This window comes from Macrobrachium nipponense, chromosome 8, assembly GCF_015104395.2.
Source record: "Macrobrachium nipponense isolate FS-2020 chromosome 8, ASM1510439v2, whole genome shotgun sequence".
In the NCBI taxonomy this organism is placed as follows: Eukaryota; Metazoa; Arthropoda; class Malacostraca; order Decapoda; family Palaemonidae; genus Macrobrachium; species Macrobrachium nipponense.
The window spans coordinates 93,320,337-93,339,922 of NC_087203.1; the positions used below are offsets into that span (position 1 = coordinate 93,320,337).

Genomic DNA, 19,586 nt, shown 5'->3' on the forward strand with positions numbered 1-19,586 from the left:
AAAATTTCATAGCCCTTTTATTATAGCAATTACACTTTTTTCGTAGAATAATGATTAAAATATTACAACACGTTTGGTTTGTTTTATATAATATATATAATACGTGGGATGGTCTGTTTTGAGAAATCGTCGTCGATAAAAAATTTTTTGGGGGGGGAAGAATTTTCATGGAATATGTCTTGATATACTAATTTATTTATAGCATAACCCAGGGACTGCCTGTAATACATTTTGCAGGATTGGGCCAATACCCATAGAGAAGGCAAGCGATTTGGGTGATAACACCCGATGCCTGTTTTTGGAAACTTACAATTTATGGGGGTAGTCTCTCGTTGGACGAGGGGTTTTCGCGCTCGGCCACCAATCTGGTGGTCCGAAGTTCGATTATCGGCTTGGCCATCGCGGAATCGGAGGAATTTATTTCTGGTGCTAGAAATTCATTTTTCGATATAATGTGGTTCTGACCCCACAGTAAGCTGCAAGTCCCGTTGCTAGCTGCCCAATTGGTTCCAACAACCAAAAAATAACTAAACCTTCGGGCCAGCCCTAGGAAATCTGCTTATCAGTTCAGTGGTCTGGTAAAACTAAGATATACTCAAGTTTTACAAATTATGGCTTTATGTAGCTAATTTTTTAGAATACTAACGCAAAATATAAGATGCAGATACTTTCACCAATGTAACAAATTCATATTCAATAAAAGCTAGAAAGAAAGAAGCACAGCAAAAATATCAATAATAGCACAGAGATAAAGACAAAAAAGTTTATAAGAGAGAGAGAGAGAGAGTATTGTTTGACAGTTTTTTGGCGGTGTGAGGTTCTAGCAACGAAAATGCGCTGTGAATTGAATAGTCTTTTACCTGTCCAATTGTTATTATTCTTAATGTAGAATGAAATGGTCATGGAAACTACTAATCCACAAACAATATTATGGTGTGGACACTTTTTTTAAACTAACAGAATAGCATATACAAAGGTTTAAGGATAACGCTGCCCATACCTGTGGTGAGAGGTAAACCTTTGATAGAAAGTGACTTGGGACACGCACAAAATTTGACAGTGACTTGTTCCCCACCTTACCATCTACAGCTACTGACTTAAGCCACTTGATACCCTGAAAATGTTGTAGAACAGAGCCTGACATCGACATCAGGAAACGTAACGTCATATTTACAGAATTCTTTACCATTATTCACTTCTTTCAATTGTGATCATAGCATACTAGTATTATTTGTATGGATGTTGTTCAGTGTTACCACAGGTTGATCTTTGGCTGGCTAGCATATATAAACCTTAAAACAGCTATAAGACCTTCTTTTCCTTTGCATGAGAAGGTTGCACAGGCTGGAATATTGAAAAACGATCCAAAAAGTAGAAGAAATAGACCCTGATAAAATTAGTTGAGCTAAAAACTGCAGCCTAAGATCGGTCATATAATACGCAACCTAACTCACCAATGCCAAGGTAGCAGATATTGGTTCCAAACCCTCCCCAACACAAGAACTAGTCAGGGAAGGGAGGGACCACTGCAGTAGAGTTGACTTTCGTAAAGAGAGAAGTTAAATTCCTACAATAGCATATTCGCTGGCAATAGCTTTTAAAATATGCCAATCAAAATTGTCAGCGATAATTTATTCGTTTACACATTATAGCATTAGCTATAACTCCATCGGCACTGCAAAACTACTTTGCTCTTTGAAACAGAATCTGAGTTGAGTTATTTTCTATTACAATGCATCGTGAAAACAATGAAGAAGATATCATTAAGAAAGATATTTTACGATTGCCCTGGTGATAAAACGAAACTAATAAGATGAGGCTTGTTCACCATGGTATTAAACCAGAAAAGAACTTGAAAGTCTCTCTCTCTTTCATAATTTTTTTTATCTCTGTCCTATTATTAATATTTTTTTTATCTGCTTCTGTCTTTCTATCTTTCTACTAAATACGAACTTGTTACATTGGTGAAAATATCTTAATATTTCATATTGTGTTAGTATTTCAAGAAAATCATATACGGTATAGCAGTAATTCGCAAGTGAACTGAAAATTTTGCTAATTTGCTGCTGTAGATATTGGGTTTGATTGTAAAATATGCAGCTAAAGAAATATGCGAAATATATGAGAATAAAAGTGCTTAGGAAGTCAGTATTCAGAATTAGTATTTCCAATAGATTATCGTATCCTATCAACAGACGCGACTGTCCATAAGATCGATACAAAGCTTTCACCAACAGTGTTAACAGTGGTGTTCTGTAATCAGCAAGCCATCTCATATATATATATATATAATATATATATATATATATATATATATATATATAGATATATATATTATATATCTATATATATATATATATATATACATGAGGTGGCATGCAGATTACAGAACACCACCGTTAACACTGTTGGTGAAAGTTATGTATCGATCTTGTGAACAGTCTGTTGGGTGCTTAATTAGTTACTTGTTCAACTGCTTCGTGGTTTCATAGTCGCGGATTCGTGTTCGCTCTGGATCAGGAGGGAACGAACTATTGTGTGCCATGGTACCAAAACACTTCTTCCTCTCACTATACTTTAGAGCGGTGTATTACACCATCATCACTAGCGAGAGAACACAGGATGATTATTTTTTTATAACAGGAATTAGATAGTTTGCTTGAGAACCTACCTCGTTGCCTTAATTGACAGTAAGTCTCGGAATAACCTGCAGCGATGTGGACAGTCGCATCCACCGTGTAATCGCTGTAATGAGTGTCACATTGCTAAAGAGGATGGAGAGAATTAGGGGGAACTGTAGAATCCTTGACTGGAAGTGGTACCCCTACGTATAACTCATTAATGATATATTTTCTGTTTATCTCTATCTTATGCTGGCAATTTAGATGTACAGTAAAAGTAGTTACTTTTATAAGTGTAATAACAAACAACAAGGGAGCATTCACAACAAATGCGCCACGTCGAGTCGACCAATTGCGGACCTCACCAGCCCGCCCTGGGACGCCTAGCAAGAAAGAGAAAAAGAGTAACCTTAAAAAGTAGTTACTTTTTATAAGTGTTAACAAACAACAAGGGTGCATTCACACAAAATGTGATGCATTAAGTGAACCAATTGCAGGCCTTCCCTGACCGTCCAGGGACTCGTTTACACATTATAGGCATTAGCTATAACTCCAACATCGGCACTGCAAAACTACTTTGCTTCCTTTGAAAACAGAATCTGAGTTGAGTTATTTTCTATGCTCACCCATCCCAGGACACCGCTTGCACGTTCCCGGGATGGGCGGGTGAAGCCCTCCAGGTATCCCGGGGACTGAAATGAAAGCCGAAGCCAATCAGGTGTCAAAGGACAGGCAGGCGAGGCCCGCCAGGTGTCCGGGACGGACGGGCGAGGCCAGACAAGTTTCCTAGGACAGCAGGCCTAGCCTGCCCGTCCCAGAACTTCTGGCAGGGATCGCCACCCATTCCAGGAACACCTTGCGGGCCTCACCCACCCGGAACCTGGATGCGAGATGGGCATCACCCACCTGTCCCGGGACACCTGGCAGACCTCGCCCACCCGTCCCGAGAAACCTGGCGGGCCGCGCCTGCCCGACCCGGGACACCTGGCGGGCCACGCCAGCCCGTCCAGGGACACCTGGCGGGCCGTGCCAGCCCGTCCAGGGACACCTGGCGGGCTGTGCCCGCCCGTCCCGGGACACCCTGGCGGGCCCTTGCCCAAACCCATCCCGGGACACCTGGCGGGCGTTGCCCGCCTGTCCCGGGACACATGGCGGGCCTCGCCCGCCCGACCCGGAGGACACCTCGCGAAATCTTGCCCACCCGTCACGGGACAACCTGGGCGGGCTTCGCAGAACCGTCCCGGGACACCTAGCGGGCCTCGCCCGCCCGTCCCGGGACGCCTGGCGGGCCGCGCCAGCCCGTCCCGGGACGCCTGGAAGGCCGCGCCCGCCCGTCCCGGGACGCCTGGCGGGCCTCTGCCCGCCCGTCCCGGGACGCCTGGCGGGCCTCGCCCGCCCGTCCCGAGAAACTTGGCGGGCCCGGCTGACCAGTCCCAAGACACCTGGGGGGCCTCACCTGCCCCTTCCCGGAACCCGTAGCGGGCCTCGCCCACCTGTCAAGGCCTGCCCACCCATCCAGGGACGCCTGGCGAGCCTCGCCCGCCCGTCCCGGGATGCCTGGCTTGCTCCCCCTCCCCCCGCCCGTCCCGGGACCCTGGCGGGCCTGCCCCGGCCCGTCCCGGGGACGCCTGGTGGGCCGCACCCGCCTGTCCCGGGACGCCTGCGAGCCGCGCCCGCCCGTCCCGGGACACCTGGCAGGCCTCTTCCCGCCCGTCCCGGGACGCCTGGCGGGCCTCTACCCGCCCGTCCCGGGACGCCTGGCGGGCCTCTACCCGCCCGTCCCGGGACGCCTGGCAGGCCTCTGCCCGCCCGTCCCGGGACTGCCACTCGGGCCTCTGCCCGCCCGTCCCTGGACGCCTGGCGGGCCTCTGCCCGGCCCGTCCCGGGACACATGGCGGCCTCCCACCTGCCCCTTCCCAGAAAAACTGGGTAGCGGGCCTCGCCCCATAAAACCCGTCAAGGCCCCTGCCAGCACCCGTCCCAGGACGCCTGGCGGGCCTCGCCCAGCCGTTCCCAGGAACGGGGGGGCGAGGCCCGCCAGGTATCCTGGGACACCTGGCAGGCCTCGTCCACCCGTCCCGAGAAACCTGGTGGGCCCGGCTGACCAGTCCCAAGACACCTGGGGGACCTCACCTGCCCCTTCCCGGAACCCGTAGCAGGCCTCGCCCACCCGTCAAGGCCCGCCCACTCATCCCGGGACACCAGGCCTTCCCGTCTCGGGACACCTGGCGGGCCTCGCCCACCCATCCCGGGACCCTGGGGCGGCCCTTGCCGACCAATTGGGGACACTTTGGCGTCGCCCTGCCGACCAATCCCAAGACACCTGCGGGGCCTCACCTGCCACTTCTTGGGACCTGTAGCGGGCCTCGCCCACCCGTCAAGGCCTGCCCACCCATCCCGGGACACCTGGCGGGCCTCACATGCCCCTTCCCGGAACCCGTAGCGGGCCTCGCCCACCCGTCAAGGCCTGCCCACCCATCCCGGGACGCCTGGCGGGCCTCGCCCACCCGTCCCGGGACGCCTAGTGGGCCTCGCCCGCCTGTCCTGGGACGACTGTCGGGCCTCGCCCGGCCGTCCGGGACGCCATGTTGGGGCCTCGCCCGCCGTCCCGGGCCGCCTGGCAGGCCTTGCCCGCCCGTCCCAGGACGCCTGTTGGCATCTGCCCCACCCCCGTCCCCGGGAGGCCCTGGGCGGGCCTCTGCCCGCCCGTCCCCAGGACGCCGTGGTGGGCCTCTGCCCGCCCGTCCCCGGGACGCCTGGCAAGCCGCTGCCCCGCCCTAACCCCAGGACACCTGGCGGGCCTCTGCCCGCACGTCCCCGGGACGCCGGGGAGCCTCTGCCCGCCCGTCCCCGGGACGCCTGGCAAGCCGCTGCCCGCCCATCCCCGGGACACCTGGCGGGCCTCTGCCCGCCCGTCCCCGGGACGCCTGGGGAGCCGCTGCCCGCCCATCCCCGGGACGCCTGGTGGGCCTCTGCCCGCCCGTCCCGGGACGCCTGTCGGGCCACTGCCGCCCGTCCCCGGGACCCCTGGCTGGCCTCGCCCTGCCAGTCCCGGGACGCCTGGCGGGCCTCTGCCCGCCATCCCTGGGGCGCCTGGCGGGCCGCTGGCCACGCCCAGGGCCACTGCCCGCCCGTCCCCAGGAAGCCTGGCGGGTCGCTGCCCGCCCATCCCCGGGAGGCCTGGCGGGCCTCTGCCCGCCCGTCCCCGGGACGCCTGGCGAGCCTCTGCCCGCCCGTCCCCGGGACACCTGGTGGGCCACTGCCCGCCCGTCCCCGGGACGCCTGGCGGGCCGCAGCCCGCCCGTCCCCGGGAGGCCTGGCTGGCCTCCGCCCGCCCGTCCCGGGACGCCTGGCGGGCCTCCGCCCGCCCGTCCCCGTGACGCCTCCTGGCGCGGATGGCCCGCGGCCCGTCCCCGTGACGCCTGGCGGGCGGAGGCCCGCCGGTCCCCGGGATGCTGGCGGTCGGAGGCCCTCCGCCCGTCCCCCAGGCACGCCTATCCCGCCGCCCGCCGGTCCCCGGGACGCCTGGCTCCCCGGCCCGCCGGTGCCCCGGGGACGGCCTGGTGCGGAGCGGTAGGCCCGCCGGTCCCCACGGGGACCCGCCTGGCAGGCTGGAGGGCCCGCCAGTCCCCATGACGCCTGGCGGGCGGAGGCCCGCCCGGTACCCCGGGACGCCTGGCGGGCGGAGGCCCGCCGGTCCCCGGGGACGCCCTTGGCGGGCGGAGGCCCGCCCGTCCCCGGGACGCCTGGCGGGCGGAGGCCCGCCCGTCCCCGGGACGCCTCGGCGGGCCTCTGCCCGCCCCGTCCCCCGGGACGCCTGGCAAGCGCTGCCCGCCCATCCCCAGGACACCTGGCGGGCCTCTGCCCGCCCGTCCCCGGGACACCTGGGGAGCCTCTGCCCGCCCTGTCCCCGGGACGCCTGGCAGCCGTGCCCGCACCATCCCCGGGGCCCTGGCGCCCTCCTGCCCGCCCGTCCCCGGACGCCTGGCGGCCTCTGCCCGCCCGTCCCCGGGACGCCTGGCGGCCGCTGCCCGCCCGTCCCCGGGACGCATGGCGGGCCGCAGCCCGCCCGTCCCCGTAGCCTGGCGGGGCCGCAGCCCGCCCGTCCCCGGGACGCCTGGCAGGCGGAGGCCCGCCGGTCCCCGGGACGCCTGGCGGTGGAGGCCCGCCCGTCCCCGGGACGCCTGGAGGCGGGCGGAGGACCCGCCCGTCCCGGGACGCCTCCCGGTCGGGCGGAGGCCCGCCGGCCCGGTCCCCAGGGACGCCTGGCGGGCGGGCGGAGCCCGCCGGTCCCGGGACGCCTGGCGGGCGAAAGGCCCGCCGGTTCCCGGACACCCCTGGCTGGCGGAGGTGGCCCGCCGGTCCTGGGATGCTTGGCGGGCCTTGCCCGCCCGTCCCGGGACGCCTGGCGGGCCTCGCCCGCCGTCCCTTAAGAGAGTAACACCTCTGTTTAACCTTAGAACCAGAATATGCCACTGAATCCTTTCAATTCTCCAGGGGCTTCTCTGAATCCTCTGCTTCTTATCCTGGCACTGCCCACAAATCTTCTCTGAATACTCTGCTTCTTCTTCTGACGCTCCCTGAATCTTCTCTGATCCTATGCTTCTCCTGGCACTCCACCAATCTTCTCTCAATCCTCTGCTTCTCCTGGCACTCCACCAATCTTTTCTCAATCGTTTGCTTCTCCTGACACTCCACCAATCTTCTCTGAATCCGCTGCTTTTCCTGGCACTCCACCAATCTTCTCTGTATCTTCTGCTTCGAATCCTGGCACTCCACCAATCCTTACATTTACCTTTCCCTTTCAGGAATCAATAAAACTCTTACAAAACATTTTATACTTATTTCCCTCTAACTTTCATAGTACCATTCAAACGATTAACAAAGCAAACCTTATACATATAAACATCAAACCTTCCATATAAAATAAAGTATTGCAGTTCACTCCTAAAATCCATTGCAAACTAAAATCAATTCTAACACATGGATTTATGAAAGAAGTCCTTTAAATTCGAGTTAAACTCGAAAAAAAATTATTATGTAAATAACAAAATTTGCTGCAAAAAAATAATGTGTAAATGAAAATCGCAGTTTGTAAATAAACTTTATTGATTAAAAAAAAAAAAAAAAAAAAAAAAAAAAAAAAAAAAAAAAAAAAAAAAAAAAAAAAAAAAAAAAAAAAAAAAAAACTTTCCATACAACAAACATTCTCCTCAAATTTTTGACATCTGAGCCCTCTTCGCAAGGCCAGCTTAGACTTGGTCGCGCCATTCTTTGAACATGGACAGCTGCTCCTTCATTTTCCAGGCATCTGTAATTTCCCTGGTGGTTCTTGAGCTGGCAAACCGATTTCTCCTTCGCTCCTCGCAGCTGTCGAACCTCATCTTCCAACTGGTCGTTCCGTTCGCCCTGGACACCGGTGTTCCTATCCAGCGACTTGAAAGCGATGATTCCCTTCCTCTAGAAGGCACCTCAGCTCGTTTCTCTCAGTTTCGCAACCTGAACTTCACAATGTAGTACACACGTTTCCTTCGTGAGATCTTCCACTTCCTTCTGCAGGAGCTGGAACCTGACCTCGGCGTCTTTCCTGTCGGATTAGCGCTTTTCGTTCCTGGACGAGCCTCGCCCATCCGCGCCGCCTTCTTCGGTCTATATCTGCACGTCCTTCTCCTTTCTTCACTTATCGTTCTCCTTCAGAAACAACGTCCTCACCTTCGATAAGTGGGCCCTTTCTTGCCAGGCCTGTTGTTGCAACACCCCCTGAGTTATCTGTATCACACGAGTGCTTTCTTCCTTTCCGCCCGCCTTCTGAATGTCTTCATTGTAGTCAAGCCTCTGTTGCAGCTGAAAAATGATCCTGTCCAAGTTCATTGCTGCTCTCTCTGGTACTGTGTGGTGTCTCGCAAGGCCGAAATTCTCTCGTTCAATTCCATTTCCTTGGCCTGTTCACCTCCATCATCAGTATTAGGAGGAACCTCGCCCAAGTGAATAGGCAGCCTATAAACAACATGACTATCCTTGCGTTAGACGTCTCTCCGTATTTCAGACAACATCTAGACAATAACGTCACACAACAGCTGCTGCCAAGACAGGCCAAGTAAGGCCACATTTTCTTCAAACTGGAGTACCCAATTCATATACTCTCCTCTATATCCCTCTCTTTTTCCTTTATTTTCAATATTTCACAAGAGATATTTCGATTTATCAAAATATAGCAAGAAACATTCTGAAAGATTTCCAATCATGCCTTGTTTCTAGGTGTTATAAATTTCTGCATTCTCTCTCTCTCTCTCTCTCTCTCTCTCTCTCTCTCTCTCTCTCTCTCTCTCTCTCTCTCTCTCTCTTTTTTTACGGGATCTTTTTGCAGTACGCATCTTTTTTGTTTGGTCTCTTATCGTCTTATCTATTAAAATATATTTAGGGATTTTCCTTTATTTACCTTTTTGTCTACAAGAAAAACAATACTAACTACAGGCGGGCAATTGGAACTGAGCAAAAAATGACCATTTTTCTAAGCTACGTTTTATTGTTATTGGATTTAACCAAATAACTAAAAGATATCATTCTAAATGAATTAGCCGAGACATCAAGAGAAATATTATATATTATATAATAATCAACTACTCAACCATAATGATTTTCAAAAACTATAGGTAGGTTTTTAAGATTTTTATAGGTGTTTTAAGATTTTAAATTTATATCATATGCATACAAAGAAAAGGTAAAACGAAATTTAATTATACTAAATTTTGTCCTATATAAAAGTGAAAATCAATTTTATTTGAGCATAACTTGATTCGTAAATTGAAATTCAATATAGAAATAAAGCAGAAAATCCTAACAGCCCCATTTCTATAGGCAACGCATTTGGTGTGAACGTATCCTTATAACACAAATGTAAATAATACGGACGATAATGACAGCAATTAAATACTATTTAAAAACAATTACAGAGTCAATAATGTCGTCAAATAATAAAATACAACAATGAAAACGACATGACATGTAAGGTTAAGAAAATGTATTGTAGAAGCGTGCTTGATAAAGAAAAAAAAATATCTGCGGTAAAACACGTTCCAGGGAAATCAAATACATAACCCACACTTCTCGTTAATAATATAAAACTGTAGATTCCATACCTGATCGTCTGTGTGAGGTCACAGATGCAGATGGAGGTTGGACATCCTACTCATTGTATATTATCATAAAAATAATAATAAAATATTGACACTAGCTCACGTGTTTTTAGTTATGTTCCTTTTACTTGATTACCAGTTAATGCTAATGTTTGGAAGATCATGCATATTTCATAGGTTTAAAGTGAAAAGTAATATTTATAGTATCTCAAAATTAAATGAAAAAAAAGTGATATTGGTTCAAATTTATCTGCCAGATTGTCGGAAAAATGTGATGGTTTTTTAGTTTAACATTTAGTCAAACTGAAATAATTACCTTAAATTTTGAACATAGAAGGCTTTGTAAATATCACTACTTTTATTTTGTTATTTTGAAATAAAGGGAATTACAAAAACTCGCTTCATTCCAAGAAAAGAAGGAAAAACAGATTAAGTAATAAAGTTGAGACAGAATAAGAGCACAGCAGTTAAGAAACTAAGGCTAGATTATTAAAAGTGGGTCCAAAAAGTAGAAGAAATAAGCCCTGATAGAATTAGTGGAGCTAAAAGCTGCAGCCTACGAATGGCCATATACTAGGCAACTTAACTCTCCAATGCAAAGGTAGACCCTCCCTAAGACAGGAAATGGTCAGGGAACGGCAAGGACTATGGCAGTTGACTTTACAGGAGAGAAAAGTTACATTCCTACAAAAACATATGAAGATCTCTTACACGTTAGAATTGGGCTATAACTACATCGGCACTAGAAAACTACTTTGCTTCTTGAAACACAGGAATTGAGTTAAGTTATTTTCTATTACAATGCATCTTGAAAACAAGGATGAAAATATCCTTACTAAAGAAATATAGTAAAATGGATAATGACTCGTATTTTGCAACTGACCTGGTGCTAGGAAGAAAATAAGAACACGAGGCTTCCTCACACCATAATCTAGAAAAGAACTTAATAATTTATCTCTCTCTCTTTCTCTCTACTCATCTTTGTCTTGTTATATTCTGTGGTTCTGTCTTTCTCTTTTCCACCAAATATGAACCTGTTATATTGGTGAAAGTATCCTAATATTTCATGTTGTTTTAATTACTAAAATTTAGTAAATAAAGAAAATTATATATAGCCCAAAATTTTTGTGTTATTGCCCACATCCCCCGCTTTCTCTATGGAGGTTGGCCCAATCATAAATTGTATAAGTATATAGACATGTATCTGTGTGTATGGTTGCTACCTCAAATAAGTAAGTGAACTGAAAATTTTGCTAATTTGCTGATATAGATGTTCTATATATATATATATATATATATATATATATATATATATATATTATATATATATATATATATATATATATATATATATATATATAGAGGTGGCTTGCTGCTTACAGAACACCACCGTTAACACTTGGTGAAAGTTTTGTATCGATCTCGTGGACAGTCATGTCAGTATATAAGATTTAATAATCTATAGGAAATGCCATTTCATAATACTGAGTTCCTAAGCACTTTTAGTCTCATATTTATTTCGCATATTTCCTTAAATGCACATTTTACACTCAAACCCAGTATCGTCAACAACAAAATGTTTACGACCACTCTCTTAATTAACGTTAATAGATTAAGGATACTTTACTCTATGCTCAAGAAACTATCTGCTGCCCACTCCTCCTTCCTTGTCCTGACGGCGCAACATCATTGGATGCTCCGTTAGTTACTTGCTCAACTGCTCCGGGGTTTCATAGTCGCGGATTCGTGTTCACTCTGGATCAGCGGAGGGAACGAACTATTGTGCGTGACAGTACAGTTGGACACAGGTTTACCTGGTACACCGTCTTGAGAGACTTCCCTCACCTCTCCTCCCCCTCCCTTCTCTCTCTCTCTCTGAATGTTACTAGTTTAAGTATATTTTGCACGATTTTTTTTGTATCTATCTATCTATCTAATCTAATAATAATAATAATTTAAAATGTTGTATATATATATATAACGATTCACGCTGTTGTTACCTGCCAGCAAGGCTGGCATTACGGTACGGTACGGTACGGTACGGTTGATATTATAGCCTATGTGTACGGTACGGAATTACGCAACGACAATTTTACCGAAGTACGGTACGGTACAGTTCAGGTACGGAAAAAATGTGCAAATTCCGTACCGTACTACCTTACCTTAGGCAATGGATATATTACTTTTGGTCTACGTTGAAAACAAGGGAACAATATTAATTAATTATTAATAATCATAACCAGTAATATAGCATTTTTTAACTATTATTATTAGCAGCAGCAGCAGTAGTAGTAGCTATTACTATTTTTGTCTTAAGATCAAAAATTTTTTTTTCTTTAGTGACTATTGACTTGGGTTATGAGTAAATGATTATAATTATTGGAGTAAGAGATATCTGCATGTATGGTGGAGTAGTAGAACGATAGACACTGTGATTGATGGTAAATCTACTGTTATACTTGTGTTTAGTTACCTCCTTCGCAAGCTTCATTTGGACTCAGGGCATCAGCCATATGCTTGCATTACGAAGGTGAAGAAGAGATGGCCGTCTAGGAACATAGCTGTCGGCATGGTAGCAGAAATCCGTTTGTCACGCAACTTTTTAATTTTTTTTTTTTTTTTTTTAGCAAGAGAGAGCCGCCAATTGCCTACAGATTGGTTTGAATAAGTAACTGGTTATAGTTACTCTATGTGTTACAAATAAAAATTGAGCATTTTTACCGGACATCCAATAGAGTTAAAGCCTTGATTATACCGAAAAATTACAGCAAAATCTCGTACTGATACCAGTCTTCATTACAGTGTTATTGACCAAAACGTGACTGCACTGTACTGTGAAACCCACAGTAAGAGAGCTTTACCAATTACAAATAAACCTTACCTTTTATTCAGGCTTGGTGTAATTGTCATTTATCTGATATGTTTTTTAATAACACGTTTTGAAGTTAACTGTAATTCTATTTGTTTTTTATTTATAATTAATGGTAATTGTTATTGTAATTGTAACTGAAAACTTTATTTGAGATTGTTATCCTAGAGCCGCCCTCTTACTTTTCGAGAACTCATCTTGACCAAATGCAATGGAGAGATGTTTTGAGTCGCTTCCCAATTCATTTATTATATTATTAAGGGAGAATCTTGACAAGCCAGCTACCAATTCTAAAAAAAAAATTTATTCCATTTATTTCCTTTTTTTGTGCAAAAAGTTTTGTGAAATTTTTTTCCAGTATTTGAGTTTTGTATTTCAGTATCATTTTCTTATAATCAGCATAATAATTTTCACCACAATAAACATACTAAAAATTTACTTAGGCAAATCATAGGATGCTAACGATAATTTCTACAGGTCTAAAATATTTTAGATATGTTTGTTTTGTATTTGTACTAAAGGTATCATAAGTTACAAATTACAATTGTTGCAGAAATTGACTGTCCAAAGGAAAAGAATAAACTCAACAGTATAAAGTCTTTGCAACTATCTGCATTTCTTAAAATTAAATAGGTGTGCGAAAATGTAATTGAGTAATACGTTTTATATATGTATTTGGTAGCTGTGATTACAATTTTGAAATATTAAAATTGTATTGTATTTGATATTGTTCCCCATCTTGTAATTGAAGTTGTAACTGTCATTCGATAACAAGTCAGGTAATTATGATTCTAATTATTGTAATAGACATAAAGCAAACGTAATTAATCTCCTAACCTGCTTAATGCTTATATTACAATAAGATATGCGACAGTAGCTACTTCATACGAAATGGATGAGCATAAAAATAACGGAACAAAAATGATTTTTTTTTTTTTTTTTTATGTATACAGGGAGAAAAACTGATTAGAAATTCAGTGATTTTTCCACTGCACTTCGGCTCCTCGGGGCACCTGTGAATTGTTCAATATTTAATAAATCGACTTAATCTTTTCTCGGGATCTATGGGATTCATGTCTGCACCCTTATTTGGCTAGTCAACCAATTCAAATCCTCTCGATCTAGAAACCATTCTTGACTATTCTGGCCGTATGGATGGGGCAGCCGTCATGAATGAAAATGACAGGACTAGGTGGAAAGGGATAATTCCGCTTGGTGAAGTGAAGGGAGTAAGAAATCCTGAAGAATTTTAACGTATTTTCCACTGGGGAAACCCTTCAGTCTTGGTGATATCACATATACCATGTAAGGAAATCCAGGCCCACACATTTACGGTTACAAGCCACTCCTGGCAACTTCGTAAATGTTTCCTCGGTGGTATCTGAAGGAAAACAATCTGAATTTTTTACAATTTACGCGTTGCTTTCCGTAACTGGGAAAATAATGATATATCGTTTGGGGAAATGTGATGCTAAGTAACAACCACTGCATTAAAGATAATGTTTATTCATCTATGATGATTAATACTTATTACAAGTTTGCCTCCTCCAACCTCTTATACACTAAAACAGCCCGAAAGCAGATTAATGGAATTCACGTTAAGAGAGGAACACCACCACCTTTAGTGTTTCAAACAGACAATTAACAATTTATCATTATGAAGACATACAGAATTTTAAACGTTATCAATGACAGTAATGACCTGAGATGTTGCAATGCCAGTAACAGCCAATCAATCACTCAGTCCCAGTAATCGTGTGATTTAATATATCACTTTGTTCAGTGATAACGATATCACTGCTACAGCACCCCTATTACACGCTAACAAGTTTGTCACCCAATCATGGCTAGACTGAGGTGTTGTATAAATTTTGATAGGTTTTCTGTCCTCTGCTAGTAGTATTCGTTATAGTCTCCAAATGATCAGCAACATATGGTTCTCCTGGCGCAGATCGTCGCTCTACGAGAAAGTGGGCTTCCAATACGTGCTGTTGCACAGCGTCTTGACGTCTCCCCTACAACAGTAAATAAATGGAAAAGGAGGCATGCTTAGACTGGGAAATTGACCGACTTTGGATAGCATTTATTTATTTATTTCATTTATTTATTAATTTTTTAAACAATAAACCTTACAAACCCGTAAAATCATGAAACCTAAATTATAGTTGCCTTAGTCCTGTTGAACTCTAATAGTGATTCTTTCTCTTTACTTCCCAGAATACCAAATAGCATTCCCATAAGTAAACAGGCTATAATTAATCTTGATTATCTAGGTATCTGCATGTTAATTACGTATTTCAGTTCGAAGACCTCCACCACAAAAGACCACCCGTTAGGATAACGACGACATTCGACGAGCAGCATAAGAAGATGCTTTTACCAATACTATTGCTATTCGTGAACGTCTGGCATTAAATGTTTCGGCTATGACGGTGCGAAGACGTCTGGATGAGGCAGGAATACCTCATAGAATTCCTGCCAAGAAGGAATTTCTCGCCGAACGGCATCGTGCTGATAGGCTTGCCTTTGTTCAACAGTTTGTGGGGGAGGATATGGAATTTTGGTCTCGAGTTGTATGCAGTGACGAAAGGTCTTTTACTAGCAGAAGTCACGGCAGAATACATAACCGAAGACCGAGTAATATAAGGTGAGTTTCTATAATCATTAATAACAGTCAGACTATAATAATTATAAGCAAGGGTAATATATAATCAAAAGATAATAATTTTGTCAATAACCATGTAATTTTCCGCTAATTGAATTATATTGCCACGAGAAGTGTGAAAATAAAAAATCTTCATTGAAAACCCCCCATTAGTTCTACTATGGCCAGCTTTCAGGCATTAATCAAATGCATTATTAATGTTATGAATAATCACGTAGGCAAATTTATAATATAGAGTACAGCCTGTTTACTGAATTAAAGAATATCATATCATAACGGACTGTTGCAGATTAAAGTTAATGCTATTATAAGTATTAATCCTTGCAGATTAATAAACATTCTTAACTTATTCCAAGGGTTGTTACTTAGCATTTTATTTCCCAAAACGATATAGCATTATTATTTTCCCTATTACGAAAAGCAAAGCGTAAATTGTTAAAAATTTGATTTTTTCCCTTCAGATACTACAGAGGAAATTTACGAGGTGACCAGGAATGGGCACGTCACAGTAAACGTTTTGGGGCTGGATCTTCTTACATTATATGGATGATATCACCAGGATTGAGTGGAGGTTCACTGGTGAAAAATACATTGAAATTCTTCGGGATTTCTAACTTCTTTCACATCAACAGCGGAATTATTCCTCCCCACCTGCTCCTGTCATTTTCATTCACGACCGCTGCCCCATTCATACGGCCAGAATAGTCCAGGAATGGTTTCAAGGTCGAGAGGATCTGCAGTTGCTTGACTGGCCAAGTAAGGATACAGACATGAACCTCACTGAGAATATTTAGGCTAATTTGGTAAAATGTTGGGAGCCTGAGAGGGAGATGAGACCAGATCAACTTATGAACCTCTGGGAACACAATGGAAACTCTTCCACAACCGACCACAGATCGTCAGAAGCCATGAATCTTCTATGCCTAACAGATTGTAAGAGGTGATCTAGAAGGAAGGTGGCTGGACTTCTCATTAATATTAAAAATAAATGTAAAAATTGAGTGTGTATATTTGGATTACCCCATGGCTTCCGCTGAACTTCCATGTCGTATGATGTAAAAAAATATCGTAAACAGACCTATGCATATCGTTTAGCTCCAGGTATTGATTATTATAATTTATTTATTAAAGGTGAATTTGATATCTTAAAGGAGTTCAAAATCTAAAGGGAATTTCGCTATCCTGATTGTTTCTCAAAAAATTATCTAAAAAGAGAACCCTAGGACAATATCATCAAACTACATTTCTCCAAATAGCTCTTTCCACAATGGACAGGTAAACGACTGAAAGGGCTGTTTAACAATAGAGACGTCTTTCTCTTATCCTCACACGAATGATAAGAGCGAAAGGAATTTCTGTCCGTATGACATTAAAACATGTATCACAATTAATATATTAGAAAATATAAGCCCAAGTAGATGTGTTTATCCATATCATGTAATAATTATTGTAATGAAGGGCGTGTAGGAATAACCTCTACAGTATATTCAAGAGGGAATACAAACCCAACCATGAATACATGAAACCTCTGAACATCAACAATTGTTTATCATTGGCAAACGAATTAAGTTTACCATATGGGAATGGTTAAAAGTTTGCACCAAGTTTGGGAGTCCTTCTTCAATTTCCATTACACGTTGTGGAATTTTCTCTGTCCCTAGTAGTTTCATTTTGATTCCTCAGTCTCTCTCTCTCTCTCTCTCTCTCTCTCTCCTTTTCATTCTATATGTATTTACAAAGAGAGTGAGTTTAACCCAATCCTTCTTCTTGTAAATGTTGTTGTATTCAGAAAATCTACAGTATTGTAATAATATTAGAATAAACAACATCTAAAAACACGCAGGCATTAAAGATAAACAAAAAAGAAAATATTTCAAGGGTGAGCTTTTCGTTTCGGACCATACACTCTATCCACGAGCATATCTACTTCGTCCACTCATCGGGGTCGCAACAGGCCCACCTTACCCCTAGCCCCCCACCCATTTCAGTTGTAGCAAAGCCAGGCTGAGGACATCGGTACAGCAAAAGCAAGAAGCTTGTCAGTTTGAATTACATTTTAGAATTCCAAAACCTGTAAGACGGCTAAACAACAAGACTCAATCCCCGACACCACTCCCCCCGCCCCCCGAAAAAATATATATGCATATATTAGTTTAGTCAAGATTAGAGGGTGTTAATGACATATCAAAACTGCATACTTAGCGCAGTGGCATTTCTAGATGACATGTCACTTTAAAGTAGCTAATATGAGAGAGAGAGAGAGAGAGGAGCTAAGGAAACGCACTGCAACCGATACTATAAACTTGGCTTTCATGATAAGGTTAAAATATACTGCTATGATGTTCGTGATTCTCTCCAATATCAATGTAACTCTAAAATTTTGATCAATTTTAAGTATTGCCTAATGAATATGACCGATACATAATAACAGACACGGTGGTAAGACAACGCCTTAGACGAAAGTTAAATGGAATCTTAATAAACAAACTTATATTAAAAGTGAGACAGTAATCTTAGTTACAGCAATATAACCTGCTCAGATTACTTTTTTTTTTTTACTCCGTGTGTGTGTGTGTGTGTGTGTGTGTGGGTTTCTCCAACCATACCTAATGACTCCTCCCACTGAAAGAATTCCAGAGCTTATTGGTGGAACTCTTGCTAAGAGAGGAAGAGTCCTCCCCCCATCCCCCTCAGTAAACACTGTTACCATATAATTTTTCGAAGTCCCTCAAGAAGGTGTACCAGGGAAACCTGTGTCCAACTGTACCTAGGTCTTAGACGAGAGGGAAGGAAATTACAGTCACGGGGTTTGAACTTCTTTTGAAGGGTCGACAGTTCTCTTATCTCAGCCGAGGAATACACAAGTGACAGGTGTGTTTGCCTTACTAAGTTCTCTCATCCTAAATGATTCTATATACCTGGATATCTGGAGCCTCCATTAACAAGCAGAGTGAATCGGTCGGTTTCCGGGCAATTGAAGTGTCTTCACGAGATTGTATTTCAGGCTCTTCATGACAGCGGTAAGGTTAAATCTGTTTTCGGGAGACCATACTGTATTAAAGACTAACACTATAATTATGCCATGTTTTTGTTGTTAGCACGATATTGCGGTAACAGTAGACGTTGGTTTTACTTTTTTCATTTAACCAGTATCAAAACATGCTGACATTTTTAGTTATTTGCTTGTACATTGGTATAATGATTTAGTCGCAATACATGTGTAAGAAAGTCAGAATACATATAGAAAGTGTGTAATCTTGAGCGAAACAAATTGTAATTTCATATTTGTAGATAACCGTTTATTATTCTTATTAAAAAAACTAGGTTTTTTTTAATATTACATGATTACTGGTTTCCACGGAATAATTTCCCCTAGTATGATAATCCTTGCGCTCATCCTTCCTCTTAGAATTTGCATATGTTATAAGCCTCATATTTTGATTTTATCGCTTTTGCCAGAAAAGTATCGCAGACATAGGCTTTCAGTGATATTTGTATACATTGGCTATCGCCTCATTCTCGCATTTTCCAGAGAAAATGTCAGTAACATTATAAAGTTCTTGTGTACCTCGAGTTTAAGGATACATCTACGCAGTCGTTATTTGATTAGTTTTTCTCTTGCAATTTCATTCATATTTTACATATGTTACTAGACTAATGTAACTAAGTAAACATAATAGGAGAAGCGTGTAGTAGCCTCACAGTTAAATTGTTGGCAACATTACTAATAACGCAGAGCAAGTTCGTTATGGGGATTTAGAAAGCGTTAAGGGCTTTATAGTTGAACAATGACGGGAAGCAACACATCTTTGTAAATTGTAAATTGACGGTATTATTACAGTTTCAACCATTATGGGAAATCTATTATATTAATATTTTTCCCGAGTAAAGCATGTGATAACGAAGCACTTCTTCTCAATACATTATTGTCGCTAATGCATACTTACAAAGAAAAAAAAAAAATTTTTTTAAAAAAAAAAATTTTTTTACCTCGAATTTTTCCTAAGTCGGGAGAGGTGTTTCCTCTACGGTAATGTTTACTTTTAATGAGCCCTCTAACTTACTTTCTTACGCAAACAAAAGCAGTTCCAGTTACTCATTATTGGCTGAGAGGTGTGACATCGTTATGACGTCATGGGTTTCATAACCAATTACGAACGACTTTAGTCGAAAACTAAGTTTCACTAGCATTTCAGCAGAGTAAAAAAGTTACCTGTCCAGTGTCCACTGGTATCCTTGTTTGACTGAATACTCGAATAATGAAGCAAAAAACGGCATTTTGTCTTCCTGTACCT

At 44.1% G+C, this 19,586-nt stretch overlaps 2 protein-coding genes across 2 annotated transcripts; both read left to right on the forward strand.

The window, feature by feature from the left end:
- The first annotated feature begins 3,512 nt into the window (after positions 1-3,512).
- Positions 3,513-6,257, forward strand: LOC135223151 (basic proline-rich protein-like). Its single transcript, XM_064261656.1, has 4 exons — positions 3,513-3,922; positions 4,101-4,315; positions 4,606-5,346; positions 5,557-6,257. The coding sequence occupies exons 1-4, from the start codon at positions 3,513-3,515 to the stop codon at positions 6,255-6,257; spliced, it is 2,067 nt and encodes a 688-aa protein (XP_064117726.1).
- Positions 6,254-7,054, forward strand: LOC135223152 (basic proline-rich protein-like). Its single transcript, XM_064261657.1, has 2 exons — positions 6,254-6,388; positions 6,467-7,054. The coding sequence occupies exons 1-2, from the start codon at positions 6,254-6,256 to the stop codon at positions 7,052-7,054; spliced, it is 723 nt and encodes a 240-aa protein (XP_064117727.1).
- The last annotated feature ends 12,532 nt before the right edge of the window (positions 7,055-19,586 follow it).